The 20128-nt window shown below is 52.7% G+C and overlaps 5 protein-coding genes across 7 annotated transcripts in view; 3 read left to right on the forward strand and 2 right to left on the reverse strand.

The window, feature by feature from the left end:
* Window positions 1-209, forward strand: part of LOC119221800 (OTU domain-containing protein 4) — a 6042-nt gene extending 5833 nt beyond the window's left edge. For both annotated transcript variants that reach the window (XM_062558601.1, XM_062558642.1), the window contains exon 16: window positions 1-209. This exon is cut by the window's left edge and continues 283 nt beyond it. In XM_062558601.1, coding sequence (XP_062414585.1) covers window positions 1-194 — 194 coding nt within the window. In that variant the 3' untranslated portion in view covers window positions 195-209.
* Window positions 210-298: 89 nt separating this feature from the next.
* On the forward strand, window positions 299-2557 carry LOC134107170 (uncharacterized). The gene is made up of 5 exons (XM_062558674.1): window positions 299-710; window positions 867-907; window positions 988-1429; window positions 1568-1644; window positions 1712-2557. Exons 1-5 carry the CDS (start codon window positions 530-532, stop codon window positions 2159-2161), a joined length of 1191 nt encoding a protein of 396 aa, XP_062414658.1. The 5' UTR covers window positions 299-529; the 3' UTR covers window positions 2162-2557.
* Window positions 2558-2901: 344 nt separating this feature from the next.
* On the reverse strand, window positions 2902-9863 carry abce1 (ATP-binding cassette, sub-family E (OABP), member 1). 2 transcript variants are annotated; one of them, XM_062558709.1, is made up of 19 exons: window positions 9761-9863; window positions 7294-7438; window positions 7117-7202; window positions 6934-7031; window positions 6593-6710; window positions 5619-5756; window positions 5423-5492; window positions 5215-5311; window positions 5052-5141; window positions 4841-4962; window positions 4632-4756; window positions 4413-4509; window positions 4282-4341; window positions 4145-4203; window positions 3948-4058; window positions 3716-3858; window positions 3515-3637; window positions 3324-3435; window positions 2902-3148 (listed from the first exon to the last, which is right to left on the reverse strand). In XM_062558709.1, the coding sequence occupies exons 2-19, from the start codon at window positions 7394-7396 to the stop codon at window positions 3101-3103; spliced, it is 1800 nt and encodes a 599-aa protein (XP_062414693.1). In that variant the 5' UTR covers window positions 7397-7438; window positions 9761-9863; the 3' UTR covers window positions 2902-3100. The 2 variants fall into 2 exon arrangements, with proteins under 2 accessions (XP_062414693.1, XP_037335829.1); XM_037479932.2 differs by lacking the exon at window positions 9761-9863 and adding an exon at window positions 9115-9257.
* Window positions 9863-11160, forward strand: anapc10 (anaphase promoting complex subunit 10). Its single transcript, XM_037480165.2, has 5 exons — window positions 9863-10002; window positions 10089-10179; window positions 10252-10372; window positions 10489-10542; window positions 10632-11160. The coding sequence occupies exons 1-5, from the start codon at window positions 9888-9890 to the stop codon at window positions 10809-10811; spliced, it is 561 nt and encodes a 186-aa protein (XP_037336062.1). The 5' UTR covers window positions 9863-9887; the 3' UTR covers window positions 10812-11160.
* A 553-nt stretch (window positions 11161-11713) lies between these two features.
* LOC119222903 (F-box/WD repeat-containing protein 7-like) lies at window positions 11714-19273 on the reverse strand. The gene is made up of 13 exons (XM_037479886.2): window positions 19038-19273; window positions 17448-17530; window positions 17234-17369; window positions 16766-16900; window positions 16483-16606; window positions 15445-15575; window positions 15247-15360; window positions 14014-14195; window positions 13687-13912; window positions 13547-13613; window positions 13286-13429; window positions 12943-13092; window positions 11714-12841 (listed from the first exon to the last, which is right to left on the reverse strand). The coding sequence occupies exons 1-13, from the start codon at window positions 19074-19076 to the stop codon at window positions 12720-12722; spliced, it is 1653 nt and encodes a 550-aa protein (XP_037335783.2). The 5' UTR covers window positions 19077-19273; the 3' UTR covers window positions 11714-12719.
* Between the last annotated feature and the right edge of the window lie 855 nt (window positions 19274-20128).

Genomic DNA, 20128 nt, shown 5'->3' on the forward strand with positions numbered 1-20128 from the left:
CCCCCCCCTCCTCCTCGACTCCACCCCCCACCTTCATCGCCCCCATCGCTCCGTCTCCCACCGCCGCTCTGGGCTTCCTCCCCCGTCCCTCCCCTCCTCTCTCCTCTTTCCCCCGCTCGCCCAGTCCAGCCTCCTTCTCCTCCCCCCTGACCCAGCCGGCTCCCGTCAGCGAGGCCCCCCCCCCCTCAAAGTGAGGAACCTTCTTTTTTAAATGTAAACATAGTAATTGCAGAGCTCGTTAATGCACCCCGTTGATCATGTGACATGTGACCGTCATCGTCACACTTCCTGATCTTCTCTCTGCAGATTCGGGCGTGACCTGGCCCCCGCCCCCCCCCGACCGACAGGGAGAACCTCCAGACGCAGAGCGAAGCCCAGCAGCACCGTCCCCAGAACCTCTGGCCCCCCCACCCCCAGCTGCAGTACCTCTCCCAGCCGGAGGGGGTCCAGTCCTCCCGTCCGGCTGAGGGCGCCTGCTACCCCCCCGCCCCCCAGTCTCTCCAGTACCAAGCACAGGCCCCGGAGGTCCATGCGCCCCCCCAGCCCCCCTCCCCCCCCCCACCAGTGCATCCCTGGAGCCGTTCCTCTGCAGCAGCTGTCCCAGCTCTACCAGGACCCCCTTTACCCCGGGTTCCCTCAGGGGGAGGGGGGCGACGTGGCTCCCACTCCGCTCTTCTGCTCCAGCAAGTCGGGGAGCGACCTGCCGCGAGGTGGGGGGGGCACAGGGGGGCACTGACTTATACGTTATTTACAAATGAAGCAGAGTGATTATTAGTAAACAAGCTTCGTTGTTATTTTTATTGCCCTTTAAATACAAATAAACGTGTAGATTATATAAAATATTAATGGTTTGTTTTGCTCTTCAGATTTCAACATCTTGAAGTTTTTCTTCAACTTGGGCATCAAGGTAAGAAACGGTTTCTATGGGGTGACTTCCTGTTGCCCGGCAACTGGTCATAACGCCGCATGCTCTCCCTTCTCCCCCAGGCCTACGCCATGCCCATGTGCCCCCCCTACATATACCTCCTCCCCCTGCAGCAGGCCCACACCCTGCACCCCAAGCTGCCCTCCCCCTCCTGCTCCCCCACCCCCCACTACCCTCCGTCCAGCCAGCAGGAGGTGTACCCGCATCCCCAGTATGACCCACCGGCCCCACCCCCCGAGCCCCCCTACCCCTTCGCCCAGCATCAGGTCCACCGGATGCCCCCCCACAGCAGCACCAGCTACCAGGTTGGGTATCCCAACCCCGGGTCATCGTATCAGGGATACCAGCGGTCTCAGGGCCAGCCCATGTACCCTCAGTACCCCCCCTCCTCCATGGGGTACCAGTCTCCATCGGCCCCCGAGGAGCCGATAGAGCAGCGTCAGCCCGCCAATGGGGAGGCACTGCCCGGTCCATCTGCTGCTAACAACAACAGAGCTGGTTTTGGTACGTGGGGCGAGGGGAGGGGGGAAAATCACCGTGACATTTTAAATGAAATGAATACTTTTAAAGTGGTTTCATGTAAATTACGTAGTGATCCCACAGCGGGTTTCTGGGTAATCTCCGGTGTTTCATTCCCATCAGGCCTAATGAAGGAGGCGGGAGACGGTTTGACCCGCGCCGTGCTGCTGGTGGACCCCCCGTTCAACAACACCCCCATAGTACGTAAAACCCCCCGCGCTACCGCCTTCAGTGTCGAACGACGTTAAAGCGTCTCTCTCCTCTCAGATCACGCTGGTGTCGAAGCCTGACGTCAAGGACGTCTCCATGGCAACCATGAACCCCAGAAGCTCCCCCGGCTCTCCGTCGCCGTACGACCTCAACTCCAAGCAGTCCGTCGCCGTGGACAACTGGCGCCCCCGCGGTTGCCGTGGTTACCAGAGGCCGCATCATCTCGCCAGCGGGTACGTCCCGCCGGGGCCCCCGGAGCCCGGTCACATGTCCACCACGTCCGTGAGCTGCAGCACGGAGGACCAATGGGAGGAGGCGGGATCGAGACCCAACACCTTGAGCCACAGAGGGTCGAGGAGGAACCTCAGGGGAGGGAGGGGGAGGCCGGGCCACGAGCCGGTGCGGGGGGGCCTCAGGAGGAGACACGGGGGAGATGAAGGCGTGGACTCCAACTACCTTCAGTATAGCCCCTCCCACAGGGGGAGGGGCCGGGAGAGAGGGTACTAGCTCAGCCAATGAGGACATTGTTTGTTTCTCCTGGCTCGGTCCCATCAAAAAACAGCTATTAGCCACTTAGCGTAGCATGATGACCCCAATGCTGATGCTAAGCTAGCCATGTTGTAGCTGTGGTGTTTACATGAATTCATCCGTTAGCGCTGAGCAAAGAGATCAAACTCGTCTCCGTACGTTTTATTGCTGCCAAAAGATCCGAAATCAAATCTTTTGTTTTTTAATGGTTTTCTTTTCATTGTCACGTGTAATCGAAGTAAGTGCCTTACGTTAAACACTTTCATGGTTTTTGTTTTTTGGGGACGTTAGTGTACAGAAGTACAGGCTGTTGTTGGTTTTTCTATGCAAATGATTAAATAAAACTTTCGTTGAAAATAAAGGCTTTAGTTTCATTTTGTTGGACTTCGAACTGCATTTGATTCTTCATGGGAAGAGTTGATGTTTAATAACTGGTCTGAGGTGCTGGACTTTGCCCCAAATGCAATGAAACCAGTCTTATGCTTTATGGTTCCCATCAGACAGGAATGTGCCTGCTTGTCTTGGTGGGTCCAACGTCTGCAGCACATTGGATGTCAATCAGCTGCTAAATACAAATCTTTTTTATAAGTACACTGATTTGCTCAGAAGATTCCAACGTGAACCTGTGTTCATCTTTTTATACATCGGAGCCTTGAGGCCAGTTTGTTTTCAGTCTATTGTGTCCAACAGGAAGAAGAACAAATCAATGGAAGCTGCTCTGGGATCAGGTAGCGTTACTTTATTTTGTCTGTAAATGAACAAGTGATGAAATGCGCTGCGTTGCAACACATTAAAAACATTTCCTTTTTGACCTCTCGAATGCAGCTTGATGCATTAAAGGCCATCGGGCTTCTTTTACCATTTATACGAGGCATTTTATTAACATGGTGCACTTTGAACGCCACAGGAAGCCACGGATCAGTCGTCCAGGAAGAAGTAGTTCCCGCTCTTCTTCTGCTCCGTGTCCTGGGAGACAAAATAAAACCCTTTAAAGAGGACACTGGGTCTGCTGCATGTTGAGCCACCACAAGGGGGCAGTGATGCTTTGTATTCCTCACAAAGCTTTAGCATCAACATGGTACTATGTACACATTACGTGTGTGTACATAGTACTATGTACACACTATGTGTGTATTTGTACCTTGATGGAGTTGCACTTGTTGATGCGCGGCCTGAAGTTATTCGGGTCTCTTCTGAACGTGATCTCCAACAGCGCCAAGAAGCGGTTCATCCCCGCCAGCAGACCCTGAGGACTGCCCCCCCCACGCGCATTATTACACACACACACACACACGCGCGCTACACACAGTATGTACGGGGAGGATCTCTCACGTGTTGGCGGCGGTCGTCTTGGAGGGAATCCCGTCAAACACGATGACTCGGTCGGCGAGGTACGTCGCCATGATGAAGTCGTGCTCCACCACGAACGCCGTCTTCTTGGCGTGGAGGATGTACCTGCAGGTAGAAACACACCAGCGTCAGACGGGGGGGGGTGGGGGGCGTGAAAGAGGACGTGCAGAGGCGCGTGGTGACCTCTTGATGACCCTGGCGGCCATCAGTCGCTGCTCAGAGTCCAGGTAGGCCGACGGCTCGTCGATCAGATAAACGTCCGCCGGCTTCCCCAAACACAGAGTGAGGGCGACTCGCTGCAGCTCTCCTCCAGACAGGTTCTGCACCTGTGGGGGGGGGGGGGGGGGGGGGGGGGCATCAGTTCAGGTGCTGCTTTCACTACTTCTCACCAAGTCACAGGTGGTCAGCGTCTTACGTCCTGGTCGATGATGCTCTCGATCTGCATGGGCTTCATCACGTCGGTGATGAACTGAGGGTGAGTGTAGGCGTCTCGGATCTTCTCGTGCAGCAGAGCTCGGACGCTGCCCTGAAACACACCAACACCTTCAGCTTAAAGACAGGTGGAGACGTACAGCAAGTGTTGCATCATCGCGATGTAGACATCAAACACACCTTAAACTTTGGGCTGATGGTCTGAGGCTTGTAGCTGACACTCAGGATGGGAATATCACCTGGGAGAGAGACAGCAGGTGAGTGGGGCGAGGGGGGGGGGGGGGGAGGAGATAAGAGAGAGAGCGAGAGAGACTCACCTCCCCCGTCGGGTTTGAGGCTTCCAGCCAGCATCCTGATGAAGGTGGTCTTCCCGGTACCTGCAGCCACAAAGAACATCAGCACGTATTCAAGTTGCCATTTCTAGGGCTTTTATTGTGAAAGGTCTCACCGTTCTCTCCCAGCATCACCATGATCTCAGAGTCGGTGAACTCGCCCGCTTTGATCTCCAGGCTGAACTCGCCCATCGTCTTCGTCATCTCCGGATACTTCAGGAGCAAAAGAACCCAGCGCTTAAATCACAAAGAAATACTCTGTGCAGGAATACGTGTTGTTGCTAGGAGGCAAGGGGGCAGGAGGCAGGAGGCGAGCGAGGAGAGAGGAGGCGGACCTGGTAGTGGCGGAGCCGCTTCACCTCCTCGTCGTTGGCCGTCTCGGCGACTTTGAAGACCAGCGAGGTCTCTCTGAACCGCAGGTTCTCTGTGGGGACGTAACCATCCAGGAAGATGTTGATGCCTGGGGGGGTGAGGGGGGGCAGATAGTTACAACCTGTGCAAATGTTTACATCCCTGTTGTTGTTGTTGTTGTTGTTGTCGTTACCCTCTCTGACACTGAAGGGCATGGTCACGACTCCGTAGGCGCTCGGGACTCCGTACAAACAGCAGATGAAGTCAGAGAGATAATCCAACACGCTGAGGTCGTGTTCCACCACGATGATGTACCTGAGACACACAACAACAACAACAACATCAACATCTGGAGCTGGGACGCAGGGGGCGGAGTCTAGTGCAGAGCGCACAGGGGGGGGCACCTGTCGGGGGTGATGAGCGAGCGGATGGTGATGGCGGCCTTCAGCCTCTGCTTCACGTCCAGGTAACTCGACGGCTCGTCGAACATGAATCTGAAGACGGCACAGAGTTCAACAACAAAAACAACAACAACAACAACAACAACAAGGGGCGGCGTCTCCTCACATGTCGGCTCTCTGGATGCAGACCACGGCGCAGGCGAACCTCTGCAGCTCCCCCCCCGACAGGTCCTCCACGTTACGCTCCCGCAGGTGAGTCAGGTCTGCCGGCCAATCACAGCGCAGACAGGTAAACGGTGATGAAATGTATTGATCTTTATTCAGGATTTCAATTGTTTTGCAGATAAAAGCGTGTGTGTGTGTGTGTGTGTTACCCAGCTGTTTGCAGACGATGGTCTGTGTCTCTGTGTCGTCCTTCCTGCTCAGGATGGAGCCGACTGACCCCTGCAGGCAGAGAGAGGAATTACACACAAACAATAACAATCACTGAGTCAAAGTCATAAATACAAACGATGCAATAACACAGTATAAAAATATGAAACTACAAAATAAGCCACGCTTGTGAAGCACCTTGACGGTTTTGGGGATCTGGTCGACGTACTGCGGCTTCACGATGGCCCTCAGGTCGTCCTCCAGGATCTTGGTGAAGTAGTTCTGCAGCTCGGAGCCTCTGAAGTAGGTCAGGATCTCCTGCCAGTCGGGGGGGTTCTGGAGGAGGCCACAGGGGGGGGGACACCATCAATAAAAATGTACACAGAACATTTAAAAATGAGTGATTCAATCCATTAAAGGTTAAATAAACTACAGTAAAGAAACAAACCTGTGGTTACGTTTCACGTTGGATTCAAACAGAAAAACAACATTTGAGGCTGAATTCCTCACAAAGTGGAAGTGATGAGAGATGTTCTACTCTCTGATGCTAAGGAGCTCCTTTAGGAAACACTGGACCATCCTTTACAAAGGAAATGAGATCATTCCGTCCCACAATATTTAAATAGTGACGTATGATTGGTCGGCTCATGACGTAGAAACGCAGGTCATGTGAGTAAAGTTAATCAAGTTTTACTTGAGTTTGAGTCTCACTGTAACGACACCTGAAGGCATCTCAGAGGCTTCTTTGTGACGTCACCGACATACCTTGTCCTTTCCTAACTCCTCATGAACTCTCCTAAGCATCTTTCCTTGAAGTTTTCCACAAAGGTCAAGGATCAGAACTTATTAATGGCTCTTATTTATAGTATGAAACGTGCACTTTGTTGTTTCTTGTTCTTCTGAGTTTGTTTCCTTATGGTTGAAATGCATATTGTAAGTCGCTTTGGATAAAAGCCTCATCTAAATGACATGTGATGTGATGTGATGAACAGTGGTCAGGAATAGACGCTAGGAGAAGTCATTCTTTGACAATTGGCATCCAGCCTCTTCGTTATCTTCAACAGCAAACGGAAGGTCTCAACAGAAGATAAGACCTCAGCTCCACCCAACATATCTCCTCCTCACACAGCACCACCTCCTCCTCCTCCTCCTCCTCCTACAGAGACACTCACATCGAATCGTCCCAGGTTGGGTTTCTGTTTTCCGGCGAGGATCTTCAGCGCCGTGGACTTGCCGATTCCGTTGGTCCCCACCAGACCCAGAACCTCACCGGGCCGAGGGATCGGCAGTCTGCCAACACACACACACACACACACACACACACACACACACACACACACACACACACACACACACACACACACACACACACACACACACACACACACACACACACACACACACACACACACACACACACACACACACACACACACACACACACACACACACACAGCTTTAATATCCACATTGCGACTTGCGGCACCTCGAGGGCGGCGACATGACGGCGTACCGGTGCAGCTTGAAGGAGTTGGCGCAGTATCTGTGTGTGGTTTCCTTCTCCAGGTTACTCGGCAGGTTGACGATCGACAAAGCGGCAAACGGACATTTCTACGAGCACAGAAACACGAGGAGACATTTCAATGACCTCGGATGGACAAACGCTGGCTGGTGGTGTCCGAGGCGGCTTTAGTACCTTGATGCAGATGCCGCAGCCGATACACAGCGACTCGGAGATCCAGGCGATCTTACTCTGTGGAGTCACCTCGATGCACAGCTTACCTGCACGCGCACACACACACGCATAGACACACACACACACGTTGAGCTTCCTCATGCTTTCATTGTGTAGTACCCCAGTAAAGCCACTCACCCATGCGGACCACGGGGCAGCTCTTCTTGCACTCCTGACGGCATTTCTTGGGTTTGCACTTGTCGTGGTTGACGATGGCGATCCTGGTGTTCTTATCCGCCATGACGGAGGGCTGGAATGACGGAGGTTAGCACCCGATGAGGAGCTGATGGAGGAGACAAGGAGTCAGACGGCTGATTGGTGGTGAGGGAGGAGGGGGTGTAGCTGGAGATACCCGGGTACCAAAGAGGGGGGGGTCACTCTGCTGATGCAACACATTCTGAACAGAAACACAGGCCAACAAAAGACCCACCGTAACGCCTGATCCTAGACCAGCTCCTACCGCCTGATCCTGGACCAGCTCCTACCCCCTGATCCCGGACCAGCTCCTACCCCCTGATCCCGGACCAGCTCCTACCCCCTGATCCTGGACCAGCTCCTACCGCCTGATCCTAGACCAGCTCCTACCGCCTGATCCTAGACCATCTCCTACCGCCTGATCCTAGACCATCTCCTACCCCCTGATCCTAGACCAGCTCCTACCCCCTGATCCTAGACCAGCTCCTACCGCCTGATCCTGGACCAGCTCCTACCGCCTGATCCTAGACCAGCTCCTACCGCCTGATCCTAGACCAGCTCCTACCGCCTGATCCTAGACCATCTCCTACCCCCTGATCCTAGACCAGCTCCTACCCCCTGATCCTAGACCAGCTCCTACCGCCTGATCCTGGACCAGCTCCTACTGCCTGATCCTAGACCAGATCCTACTGCCTGATCCTAGACCAGATCCTACTGCCTGATCCTAGACCAGATCCTACTGCCTGATCCTAGACCAGATCCTACCGCCTGATCCTAGACCAGCTACTACCGCCTGATCCTAGACCAGCTACTACCGCCTGATCCTAGACCAGCTACTACCGCCTGATCCCAGACCAGCTACTACCGCCTGATCCCGGACCAGCTCCTACCGCCTGATCCCGGACCAGCTCCTACCCCCTGATCCCGGACCAGCTCCTACCCCCTGATCCTGGACCAGCTCCTACCGCCTGATCCTAGACCAGCTCCTACCCCCTGATCCTGGACCAGCTCCTACAGCCTGATCCTAGACCAGCTCCTACAGCCTGATCCTGGACCAGCTCCTACCCCCTGATCCTGGACCAGCTCCTACAGCCTGATCCTAGACCAGCTCCTACCACCTGATCCCGAGTGAAACCACATGTAATACACACATGTACTAGCTTCATTTCGGGGCCTCCTGGGGGCGAACTGACGCACAGGAAGCAGCTTGGAACCGGTTCAGTTTGCGTGTCGTGAGGGTTTGCGGCCTGCGTTCATCACTTAACACCTAAAGACATAAAAGAGTTGCCATGGAGATCAGCCTGATTCAACGGGCGGAGGCGAACAGCAAACCCGCTGATTCAGTGGTCCTTCACCAGCTGATCACCGAGCACACGTTGAAAACACACGTTGACCCGTCACCGCGAACGAGCGTGTTCTTGTTGGCGAGCAGAGAAACGTTGAACCGGTGATGTATTCAAGGGATTTTACGGAACTCGTCCGGTAGCTACACGTCGTCACCGTGAACGCATCGATCGACTCGAGCGATTCCTGCCAACTCGAGTGGATCGATCGGAGGTTACCGCGAAGCTGTGCCGCGTCGGTAACGTACGGGCACTAAACAAGGCGGCTCCTAACAAGCTAGCTGGCCGTTAGCTTAACTGCGACGTTAGCAATGGAGGCCCCGCACTTTGACAGCTGCTCGCTCGGAGAACAGCGCTCGTTTAAAGGCAATTCAAGCCTAAAATAAGGCCCAACATACGGATCAATGAGTTAAGAACTCACCCGTTGTCTGATCCCGTTTCCTGCTTCGTTGAAATAAAGCAGAGAAATAACGGTTAAACACGAACAGTTGGGGGTTCAACTTTTTTTTTCTTCCACCAAGCAACGTGTTCTCTCCTGGACGCCGGCAGGAAAGATGGCGGGAGCGACGCGGTTAGAAGGCGACGCGGTGACGTCATTGAGAAGCGACACAGACGCGAAGCCCCGACGGAGAGGGAGATTCGAAGCGAGCGAGACAGATTTACGTTGCGATCGATCTTCAGCTGAACATGTGACGCTTTCACACGAAACCTCGGAGTCTTTTACTAACACCTCCTGTAAGTTTTACCAATATTTATGCCGTGAACCAAGTTATGGTCGCTTCAGTGGAGGAATTATCAATGCTAGGGACTAGCAATTAGCCATAGCTCCTCAACAAACTCCGTTAATAAGTAATGCTTCCTCACGTGACGTTGCACGCGTTCAAAGAATAACAACGACATTTTCCACTTGTAGAATCAGTTAAAAGAACCGATTTGGTATAAAAGACTCTCTGGGTTCTAGATACTACAGTGTAACAGATGCTAACGGTGCTGGCTACTGTTAGCTGCCAGCCGGCTCTCCCCGCGGATCAACATTTGTTGTGATTATTCTTAACTCACTAACTTACTTTAATGTGCAGATTGACGTCACGGTGCCAGGGATGTAAGCGGCGTGGGGCGTTACGTTGCCGCCTTCCTTGACCAGCGCAGACTGCGGCCTCTCCCGGGGGGGGGGGGGCGGTGGGGTTTGGAACGATGGCCACCCCGAGCAAGACGCCCCCCGGCGCCGATCCGAAGCAGCTGGAGCGGACCGGGACGGTCCGGGAGATCGGCTCCCAGGCGGTGTGGTCCCTCTCGTCGTGTAAACCCGGTCAGACCCAGAGCCCCGGTGCGCGTGCGTGAAGCCCGGTGTAGGGTTTGGGCTGATGTCACGTGACCTGTTTCTGCTCGGTCCAGGTTTCGGAGTGGACCAGCTGAGGGATGACAACCTGGAGACGTACTGGCAGTCAGACGGGTCGCAGCCCCACCTGGTCAACATCCAGTTCAGGTGAGACCGGGACGACTGGGACACCACGAGGGACCCTCAGGAGGTCTGAAACCCGTCTGCTTCTTTGCTCAGGAGGAGAACCACCGTGAAGATGTTGTGTATTTATGCCGATTATAAATCCGATGAGAGCTACACTCCCAGTAAGATCTCCGTCAGGGTGGGGAACAACTTCCACAACCTGCAGGAGATCCGGGTAACACACTTAGACTGATGTGAGGTCTGCCAACCTCCATTGTGTGCTGAGTTATCACAGTCTCCCCCTCTCCCTCCCACCTCCTCCTCCTCCTTCTCCCTCCCACCTCCCTGCAGCAGTTGGAGATGGTGGAACCCAGCGGTTGGATTCACATCTCACTGATGAATCAGGTACGATTCCGATTGATTCTGTGTTTCCGGGGGACATCGTTTCTGATCAATCATAAAACGTGTTTGTCAACATGTCTTTGTTTGTTCAGCGGACCAACGAGCCAATCAGCACCTTCATGATCCAGATCGCCGTCCTTGCCAACCACCAGAACGGCCGGGACACCCACATGCGGCAGATCAAGGTCTACACGCCGGTGGAGGAGAGCTCCATCGGGAAGTTCCCACGATGCACCACGGTGGACTTCATGATGTACCGCACCATCAGGTGATCGGCTCATCCCGCTGTCGGACTAAAGAAGACGTTCTCCACACGGACCCATTAGTTCACTTCCTTTAATCACAAGCCGAATGCTTTTTGTTGAATTAAATGTTTCAGAGCAACGCGGCCGACAGGATGAAGACGTGCAAATGACTACAAATAAATAAAAGATGGAAAGACTTTGTCCTCATTCTGCAGAGAACATCAGACTCTGGATCAGCGCCATGGAAACAATGTCATTTATTGACTAGAACACAAATTCTTAAGTACACCAATAAGAACACCTTATTTGATGTGTGTGTATTGCCCCCCCTTTATAATTTTAATTATTGCAATAGAATAAATGTATACGCCTTAAATATTGGACTTGAATAAATACAAAGGGATCAGAGTATTGATACATTCATTCTAATGATAATAAATCACATCTCTGCAGTGCGACCACTAGAGGGAGCCTCCCCTTAAGATGATTCAAGTTACAAGTAAAGCGATTCATTGAAAACATTTTGGTGGAGGTTTTAATGACTTGAAATTCACTTCTTTAAAACCACTTCCATTTTTTGTTGGTCAGTATTTTTATTTTTGCATTAAAGTTCATCGGAATTCAAGTTGAGAGGGAGGCCCTGTTGCCGTGGTAACAAACTACTTCTGTGAATATGATGCTCTTAGTGGAGGTGCATTGATGTGTGTTTGAGAGACACAGTAAACACTTTTAATCTGGATTAACCCCCCCTCCCTCCCCCCCTCAACAACAACACTAACCCGTGAGGGGGGGAAGGAACCCCCACGAGCCTCTGCGACCTTCAGGGGGAAATTATTCCAAAAGAACCCTCACATCCATGATTCCTCAGGCGAACGTGCTCATGTTCTCTGGAGCCTGCAGTGTGTGTGTGGCGGGGGGAAAAATCTGAATAAATATTCCATTTGAAATGTTGTCTCAGTAAAAACGAGAGACCTTCAGACACATGGACTGTTTTTGTAAACTCGTCTTTATTCATCTCATCTTTCTTCTTTACAATGTTTCCTCTGATCGATCCTCATAAAAAGCTGAATATTTACATCCTCTGTTGTATTTACAATATTTTACACGTGTCCTCACAGCCGCAGAAGGGTCGGCCTCACCGCCTGTTGCCACGGAGACGCATCTCCAGTCTCCTGCTTACTCGATGCGGCTGTTGCCTAGCAACGGCAGCTTGTACCTCGGATCGACACCCGGCGAGGGGAGTCGTTTTTAAGTCAAACGTATTTTCAGATATTTCACATGCTGAGAATCTTTTCATTTAGGTTTTTAAAAAAGTCACACGAAGAACTACGGAAGCCCAGAAGGGTCAAACACAGTTTCATTTATAGTTAAATGTTCAATTTGGGGATATTTCAGATATCAACTCTGTTTGCTTGTGTATAAAATTATATATATATATTCGTATCACATTCATATGTAACATCTATATAATATATAGAATATTGGTTTTCCTGCTAAATGAGAGAAATCCCTGAAGGGCAGATTTAAGTTTTATAATAAATAGTGAAATCTATAAAAACGTTTCTGCAGCAAACTGCTAATCATCAAAGGACTAATGACTCAAGGTTTGAAGCTCCTTGACTTAAATGATTTAACGTGTAATGGCTTTCAAGAGGAAGAAATCCTCCTCTTTACATCAACGGTTTTATTTTACTTTGAAAAGCTTTAGCTTCGTCGTACCCGTTCTCCCTTCAGGTGTCACCGGCCAGCGTCCGGCCCCCGAGACGCCCCACGACCCCACGGCGACCTTTGAGAAGCAGCTCCGCATTCGCTTCTTTTGGTTTCGGTTTGGCGATAAAAAAAAAAAAAAAAAGATTTCGATCCATCAAAGAAAACATTTTCTATCTCTTTCTCGACGGTCGGTTGTCGCCGTTGTTGTTGTTGTTGTTGTCGTCCTCACTGCCCCTCCTCCGGGTCGAAGTCCAGGACCAGCAGCTTGGTTTCCTCCGTCCCGTTCCTGCTGCCGGCGGCGCAGACGAGCCGCGTGTCGGACGCTCTGATTCGCCACACCACGCCACCTGATGGGGGAGCAGAGAGACGTGATTGGTTGGGACCGTGAAGAGGACGCGGAGGGGGTGGGGGGGGCGTTTGAGGAGGGTCAGAGGGGGGAGGTCCGGACCTGATCCGCGGCTCTCCAGGGCCACCACGTCCCTCAGCCAGGCCCCCGTCCTCAGGTCCCACAGCTTCACCGTCCCGTCGTCGGAGCTGGACAGAACCAGACCTCTGCAGAACTGCAGACACGTGACGGCCGACTGGTGCTTGTTGGGACCTGGGGGCGCCGCCACGTGCACACGGATGCAAATCAATAATTTTTATTATTCAATAATAAACACACATCTATCATCAACAGCTTCCTTAATTATTTGGTTTTCAGCCTCTACAGAAAACACCAATAAAAAAGTCTCTTTCTTCCCCAATTTTATGAATTGCTGTGGGGGGGGGGGGGGGGGACGAGGACTCACCCTGCAGCGTGTGGAGGCACTGTCCCGTCCGGACGTCCCACACCCGGACGGTGGAGTCGGCGTTCCCGGACACGAGGACGTTGTCCCTCAGCTCCATGCCGCTGGTCAGCGACTGGTGTCCCGTCAGCGTGTGGACGCACCCCCCTGTCCCCCCCCAGGGATGACACGCGTCACTTACATGTGCGTCTCACCTCCAGACAAAAAGCCTCAATTATTTAAATGACGTCTCGCGTGTGGACGGAGGGGAAAAAGCGTCTTTACCCGTCTCTGCGTCCCAGACTCTGATGGAAGTGTCCAACGACCCACTGACCACGAACGCACCGTCGAACTGCAGAGAGACCGAGACGGGTCATCAGAGGGGGACAGGGCGTCATCGTGTGTGTGTGTGTGTGTGTGTGTACCTGCAGCGAGTACACCCGGTTGGTGTGTCCCTGCAGTGTGTGCAGACAGGCCTCCGTCTCGGGGTCCCACACCTTCACGTTGTAGTCGTACCCCCCCGACACCACGCGGCGCCCGTCGTACTGCACGCAGCGCACCGCCGCCACGTGGCCCGTCAGGACGTGCTCGCAGCGCCCCGTCGTCACGTCCCACACGCGCAGCGTCGTGTCCCGGGAGCCTGATACCACCCTGGGGGGGAGAAGGGGGGTGGGGGGGGGGGGGGGTGTAAGTCTTTCTATGGTGGTCGTGTATATTAAAAGGAAGCAGAAATGTGTGTGTGCGTGCGCTACCGGTTGCCGTGGAGATGCATGCAGCGCACGGTGGACGTGTGTCCGTACAGCGTGTGCACACACTCGCCGCTCTCGGCGTCCCACACGCGCAGCGTCCGGTCGGTGGAGCCGCTGATCACCGTGGCGACCGCCATCTGACTGCACCACACGCCGCCGCTGTGACCCGCCAGCGTCCGCAGGCACTGAGAGACGGAGACACGCAGCACCAAGGTCACCGTGATGTCACTGTGATGTCACTAGCTCGGGGGGGAGGCTCTTAAAAACAGCTTCAAGGAAGGAAAGGCAGGTGCATTGTGGGAAAGGTAGGATTGTATGAAGGGTTTGAAACGAATGTTTGAATTCTTTTTATCTGTAGAATAAACACATTCAGATTTACAACTGATATTTATATATAAATTGATTTCCAATGAAGCGCCGCAGAAGTCGGAGCGTGTTTGTGGTGTGTGATTCACCTTGAAGGTGTTGTAGTGCTGGTTGCCATGGCAACTGTTTCAGAGACAGAGCGCCACAAACTCACATTGCAGTTGTGATAGTCACGTCCTGCTAATCGAGGTCATAAAGTGAGGAGCGGACGAGCGGAAACACGCCTCGTTATCCCTCCAGGCCACACACACACAGACACACACACACACAGACACACACACTCTAAAGGGCAGGTCTGGGCGGGGGAAGAGCAGGTGTGTCCGGGTAGAGAAGGTTCAACCGAAACCAGAGCGACTGAGTGGTTCTCTCTGCTAACGCCACACTCCGTTCAGCCTCGCAGGGCTCAGGGCGGTTTGTTGGTTCTGTTGTGCGATTGTGTGACTTTGTGTGACCCGGTGTGCCAGCTGGTGAAAGGGTTTCAACATGAAGAGGAGACCTCCTCCTCCTTTAGCAACCATCAGGACCCAAACAGAACCTCTGAACAACCAAAAACGACTCCGCTCCCACTCAGACTCACAAACATCAAGTTTTAGATCCTAAAATATTTTACCAGGTCATAAGACGACTCTTTTCTGTTCTGAGGAATGTTGTGACCTGATCATCAAAATAAAAGCACATTTAAATTTATAACCCTTTAGGAGACGGAAGGGCAGAAAGGGTGTGACATCCACACAGGCTGCATTCCATTCAGCGTCCTGCCCTTTGTCTTGTTCCAACACGTGTGTTGAAACAAATTAATTAACGTGACTCATCAACCGACAGCGTGACGACAAATACGTGTATAAGCAATCATTACACAGTATCCAGTACCTTTCCGCTGAGGGCGGACCAGACTTTGAGCGAGTTGTCGTCGGAGCCGCTGACGATGAGGTCGCCGCTGAACTGCAGGCACGTGATCACGTGTTCGTCGTGACCTTTCAGCACCTGCAAGGTCACACAGTCAGATTCATAACGGCCCTTCGGGGGGAGGGGGGAGGGGGGGGGTGAGTCGGGGGTGAGTCGGCGTACCGTCGGATCCCCCACGTCGCCCTTCCTCCAGTTGTTCTCCACGCGCTGCTGCCGGATGTAGGCGGACTTCCACTGGCTGGCCGCCGCGGCCGGACGCCTCCTGCGGCGACTCGACGCGTAATCTGACACACCTGAGAGGAGGGGAGACGGTGTGTGTGAAGACCCTTCTACGCACACCGTGCTAGCCAAGCTGGGCGAGAAGGAGCGTCCGCGAGACGCCAGCCCGCCTTTCCCCGTTAAACCGCTAGCTAGCTTCTTGCTAGCTAACCCCACCAAGGCTTCAGTGCTACATTGGTCGTGGTAAAATGAAAGTTGTCCCTCTGTTATGTTTTGAAACATGTGAATGAAGCATAGAAAACACGCTGTTAAAGTGGAAACATCATGTTGTTAAATATCACATCTTTATACTCTGTGTGTTTTGTGCTAGTTGGGTGTTAGCTGTTAGCACGCTTAGCAAACCTTTAACAGTAAACACAAAGGCCCCCATGAAGGGGCTTTGTTAAATAAATAAATAAATATATGTGAGATATAATCATCTTGACTTGTAATAGAAGCTTAAATGTTAACTTCTTCTCAGGAGAGGCGGCGCAGCGGCGTAAATAGCGACCGGCTTCATTAGTATGGGGGAGGCGCAGCGCTAACGCTAGGTAGCCTCATTGGTATGGCTCAAGGGTTGCTGGCTGTGAATCTCGACTGACTGGCAGAACGCCCGAGGGGAGACACACACACACACACACACACACACACAAACACACACACACACACACACACACACACACACACAGGGCTACTGCATTGCGCTGAATGAAGGACTGTGTGTGTGTGTGTCTCAGGTTAGGAGAGAACTGTACACACTGAGCTCTCGCCTCTTATTTGCATCCTGTCGTCTATGTTTTTCTCCCAGGTGGAAGAAAACAAACAAACAAACAAACATGTGTTGCTCTTAGTTTTAGTGCCGTAGTAATTATTGCATAAAAATCTATTTTGGGATTCTGGGTCCGTCACGGGATTAAAAATACACAGACTGCGTTTGTTTACCTTCCTCGCGGCACTTCTCCCTCCACAGCAGGTTGTCCTCAGCCAGGTTCCTCCAGTAGCGGCAGGTCTGAGCGGCCTGCAGCAGGTCTCTGGGAGGCAGGAAGGTCAGCACGTAGAGGGCCAGCTGCAAGCACACACACACCTGCTTTATCCACCACTATGGCATTATTACACAGTGCAAGAATAATTCTAATAAGAATAATGAGGTCGTATTGCAATCATTTAACTAACACAAATAAGAGATATACATCTTATTGTGTGTATGGGTGTGAGTGGTGTTCACCTCCTTGGGCAGCAGGGAGATGAAGTCCCTCTGGAACTGCGGCTCGATGACCTGCATCACGTGCTTCACCTGGCCGCTCTCACACCTGTCGAGGAGCTCGTCCAGCGCCAGCAGCCTCTCCGGGCCGCTCCACGTCTACCGGGGGGGGGGGGGGGGGGGCACAGAGAGTCACTTCTGTCCTCGTGTGTTGTTTGTCAGCGTTGCGTAAGAACAGCTGGGAGGCAGCAAATCCTCGTCCTCCTTCATCTCCCGTGAAGAAGCATCCAAACAAACATGATTCTACCGATCAGAGAGCTAATCACGTTAGCTGCAATGCTAACGCCACGCTTGCTCTGGATGAACTGGCTCGTTCCCAGTGCTCCCAGCCCCCCCCCCCACACACACGACAGAAGTGTGGCGGTATCAGGGGTCAAGGGTCAAAGGAAACGCACGTACAGTGAGCTTTAGATGAAAGGTTAAAAGCCTCACCTGGAAGGTGAGGAGCCAGTCCTGCAGGCCGGAGGGCGGCGGCCCCGAGGAGACGTGCCGCCGCGCCGGGGGCCCGTCGGCCAGCCGCAGGTCGCCCAAGGCGGTCGGCGCTGTGGCCTGAACCAAAGTGCCGGGACTGGAGGGGGGGGACAGGTACATTAGCAGCAGAGGAGGGAGACCTCCCAAAAGGCCTTCTGGCGGGCGGCGACCTTACCTGAGGCATCCGGTGGCTTTGCAGCGCTTCTTCCCCGAAGGGAAGGGACGGCCGTCTGGACCGGGGTCCAACTTCCTCTTCACCTGGCGGGGGGGGGACAAAGACGCCGTTAGCTCTGCTGCTAAAAGCGTCCGCGTGAAAATAATTTTATTTTGGTAGTTTGAAGCTTTGAGTTTTGAATGATTTAAAAAATTTGAGCCAAATATAAAGCATTGAGCAGCTGTTGAGTGAAATCTTTGGGGGGGGGGGGTTCCCTGTATGAGGAAGCATCACAGCAACGTCATTTACAGCTTCTAGACCAACGAGCTGCAGGAAATGAGGTTGTCTGAATTGAAATGATGTTTAGTAGATCTTTGCAGTTCTAATCGGTGAAGTTCTATATGGTGGAAGTTCGAAGCGGCTCTACAGCGGGTCTGGACCCACGAGGTCTCGTGGATGGAGACTCACAGTCAGAGCCGCGTGGTTCGTTTGAAGCCGCTTTCATGGGTTTTGTTGGTTCCCAGCAGGTTCTCGTGAGATCTCGTTTGCTTTCATGGGGAACTTGTCCCCATGCCATCAGACAAGCGTCTATGGGGACCACAGACCAGGAGCTTCTGACCAGGAGCTTCTGACCAGGAGCTTCTGACCAGGAGCTTCTGACCAGGGGGCATGAAGCCACGGACACCAAAGCGCTTCATGCTCTGTCCTTCACGTTAACACAAAACACGGTGAGAGATGCGCCGTGTGACCACAGCCCCCACGCTGGCACTCCCCCCCCCCCCCCCCGCTCACTGAATGAACGCAGGAATGCAGAAAATTGCAGGAATGTGACTGGTGCAGCACCGTCTAAAATAGAGCAGCTGACACACACACACACACACACACTCGACCCTTGTTCAGCTTTTCAGAATAAAACAGGAGAGGACTTTTCCGCTGGTGGATCCCCACAGAGGAGGAGGAGGAGGAGGAGGAGGAGGAGGAGGAGCGGGATGGAACCTGCGACCTGCGTAACTCGAAATGTGCTTTTTATTGGTCTGTTTCGCTGAGACATAAAGGTGTTTGAGGTGTTACTATGGGGACCCACATCTGTATGACATCACTGTGACCTTTCAGTCAATCACCCACAATGCATTCCATTAACTATTCATTCAATTAAAAGGCATTTTTTGTTTTTTATCTTCTGGTTTGACTCTTAAAATCGATTTGCTTTAGATACTAAAGTTTAAGTGGATTTAAGTGGTGGTTATTGTTGCTCTTTACCTGCTGTTGTCACAGAGTAGAACGTCTGCAGTTTATATTCAACTTCCAGCTGATTTATATCAGAACGAACGTTAAACACGAGATTTTATTAGATTTGATGGAACAATCCTCGAGTTAATTCATCCCAATCAGCCTCAGCGCTGCCTGGCTCATCGGCTCCGTGCAGGTGATCAATAATCAATCAAATCAAGAGACGCAGCTCTCCGGCGCTCGTGCGCGGCATTGCGCTGCCTCGTCATCCCGGCGCCGCGCGAGCAGCGACCGAAACCTCTGGATGAAACGCGAACACGATCAAGAGGAGCGACCCGATCGATCGATCGGCCGGGGGGGGGGGGGGTGGTCGATACTCACTTTGTAGAAGATGAGCTTCAAGGTGCCGTAGAAGCCCATGGCGGCGCGCGACACACTCAAAAACCCACGCGATCAGCTAATCCGGGGGGGGGGGGGGGAGCGCGAGCCTCAACGACCCATCGATCAGTGCCAATCGATCCGATCGGGAGCGCAACGAGTCCGTGGCGAGCTCGCGCTGCTTCGGGATCCACTGAAGGAGGAGCACGCGACCTCCACGAGAACACGCAGGGACATGCCTCGCTCTGGGGGGGGGGGGGGGGGGGGAGGGACGGAGAGACACCGAGAGAGAGAGAGAGAGAGAGGTTTGGAGGAGAATCGTAGTGACGTTTTCTCTTTAGCTCCGCCCCTTCTGACTCAAAACTAAACGCTACATGCAGAGATCAACAACGTGCTAATTTAGCACGCTAACATCTTCTAGCATAGCCGACCGGACACGCCCACAGTGGGGAGTCATAGCGGTTCATCCTCAGGGGGACACGAACTGGTTCATTCAACGTCTCCCTCATCTTCAGGACTGGGGGGTTATTTTGTAATTAAAAGGGAAAAAAAGATCTTTAAATGACATTCTTTTTTGTGAGAAATACAAAATGTTTTTGTGGAGCAGCGACACGTTACTGTAACGCACTCAGGAGGTCGGTGTTGGAGGTCACTGCTTTCTCACAGCTGAGTGACCTTAGAGGTCACACACACACACACCTCGGGAAAACTCCACGCCCAATCAGGTTGCTCGTTTGTGATGAGTCGTACTTCACGGGTATTTCTCATATGATGTAATCTTCATATTATAAACCGCAGCCGTCAATCACCGAATCCTCAGGCTTACTCTACCCCCCCCCCCCCCCCCACTTCACACTGATCCGGCTCCTTGGGGCCCACATGACCTTTGACCTCTCAACCTGTAAATCTCTCATCCTTTAATCAGAAGTTTTTCTCTCTTCCTCCCTCCTCCTCTCCTTCCCTTTACTAGTGCTTCCTTTCCTCCTCCCAGAATACATTAGTCCTTTTTCTGCAACCTAATTTATTTTGATGAAATACTTTGACTGGGCAGTACTCACCACGTTGTGTATAAATACTCCTTATTGTGGTAGTTT

The sequence above is a fragment of the Pungitius pungitius genome, chromosome 1 (assembly GCF_949316345.1).
Source record: "Pungitius pungitius chromosome 1, fPunPun2.1, whole genome shotgun sequence".
NCBI classification, from domain to species: Eukaryota; Metazoa; Chordata; class Actinopteri; order Perciformes; family Gasterosteidae; genus Pungitius; species Pungitius pungitius.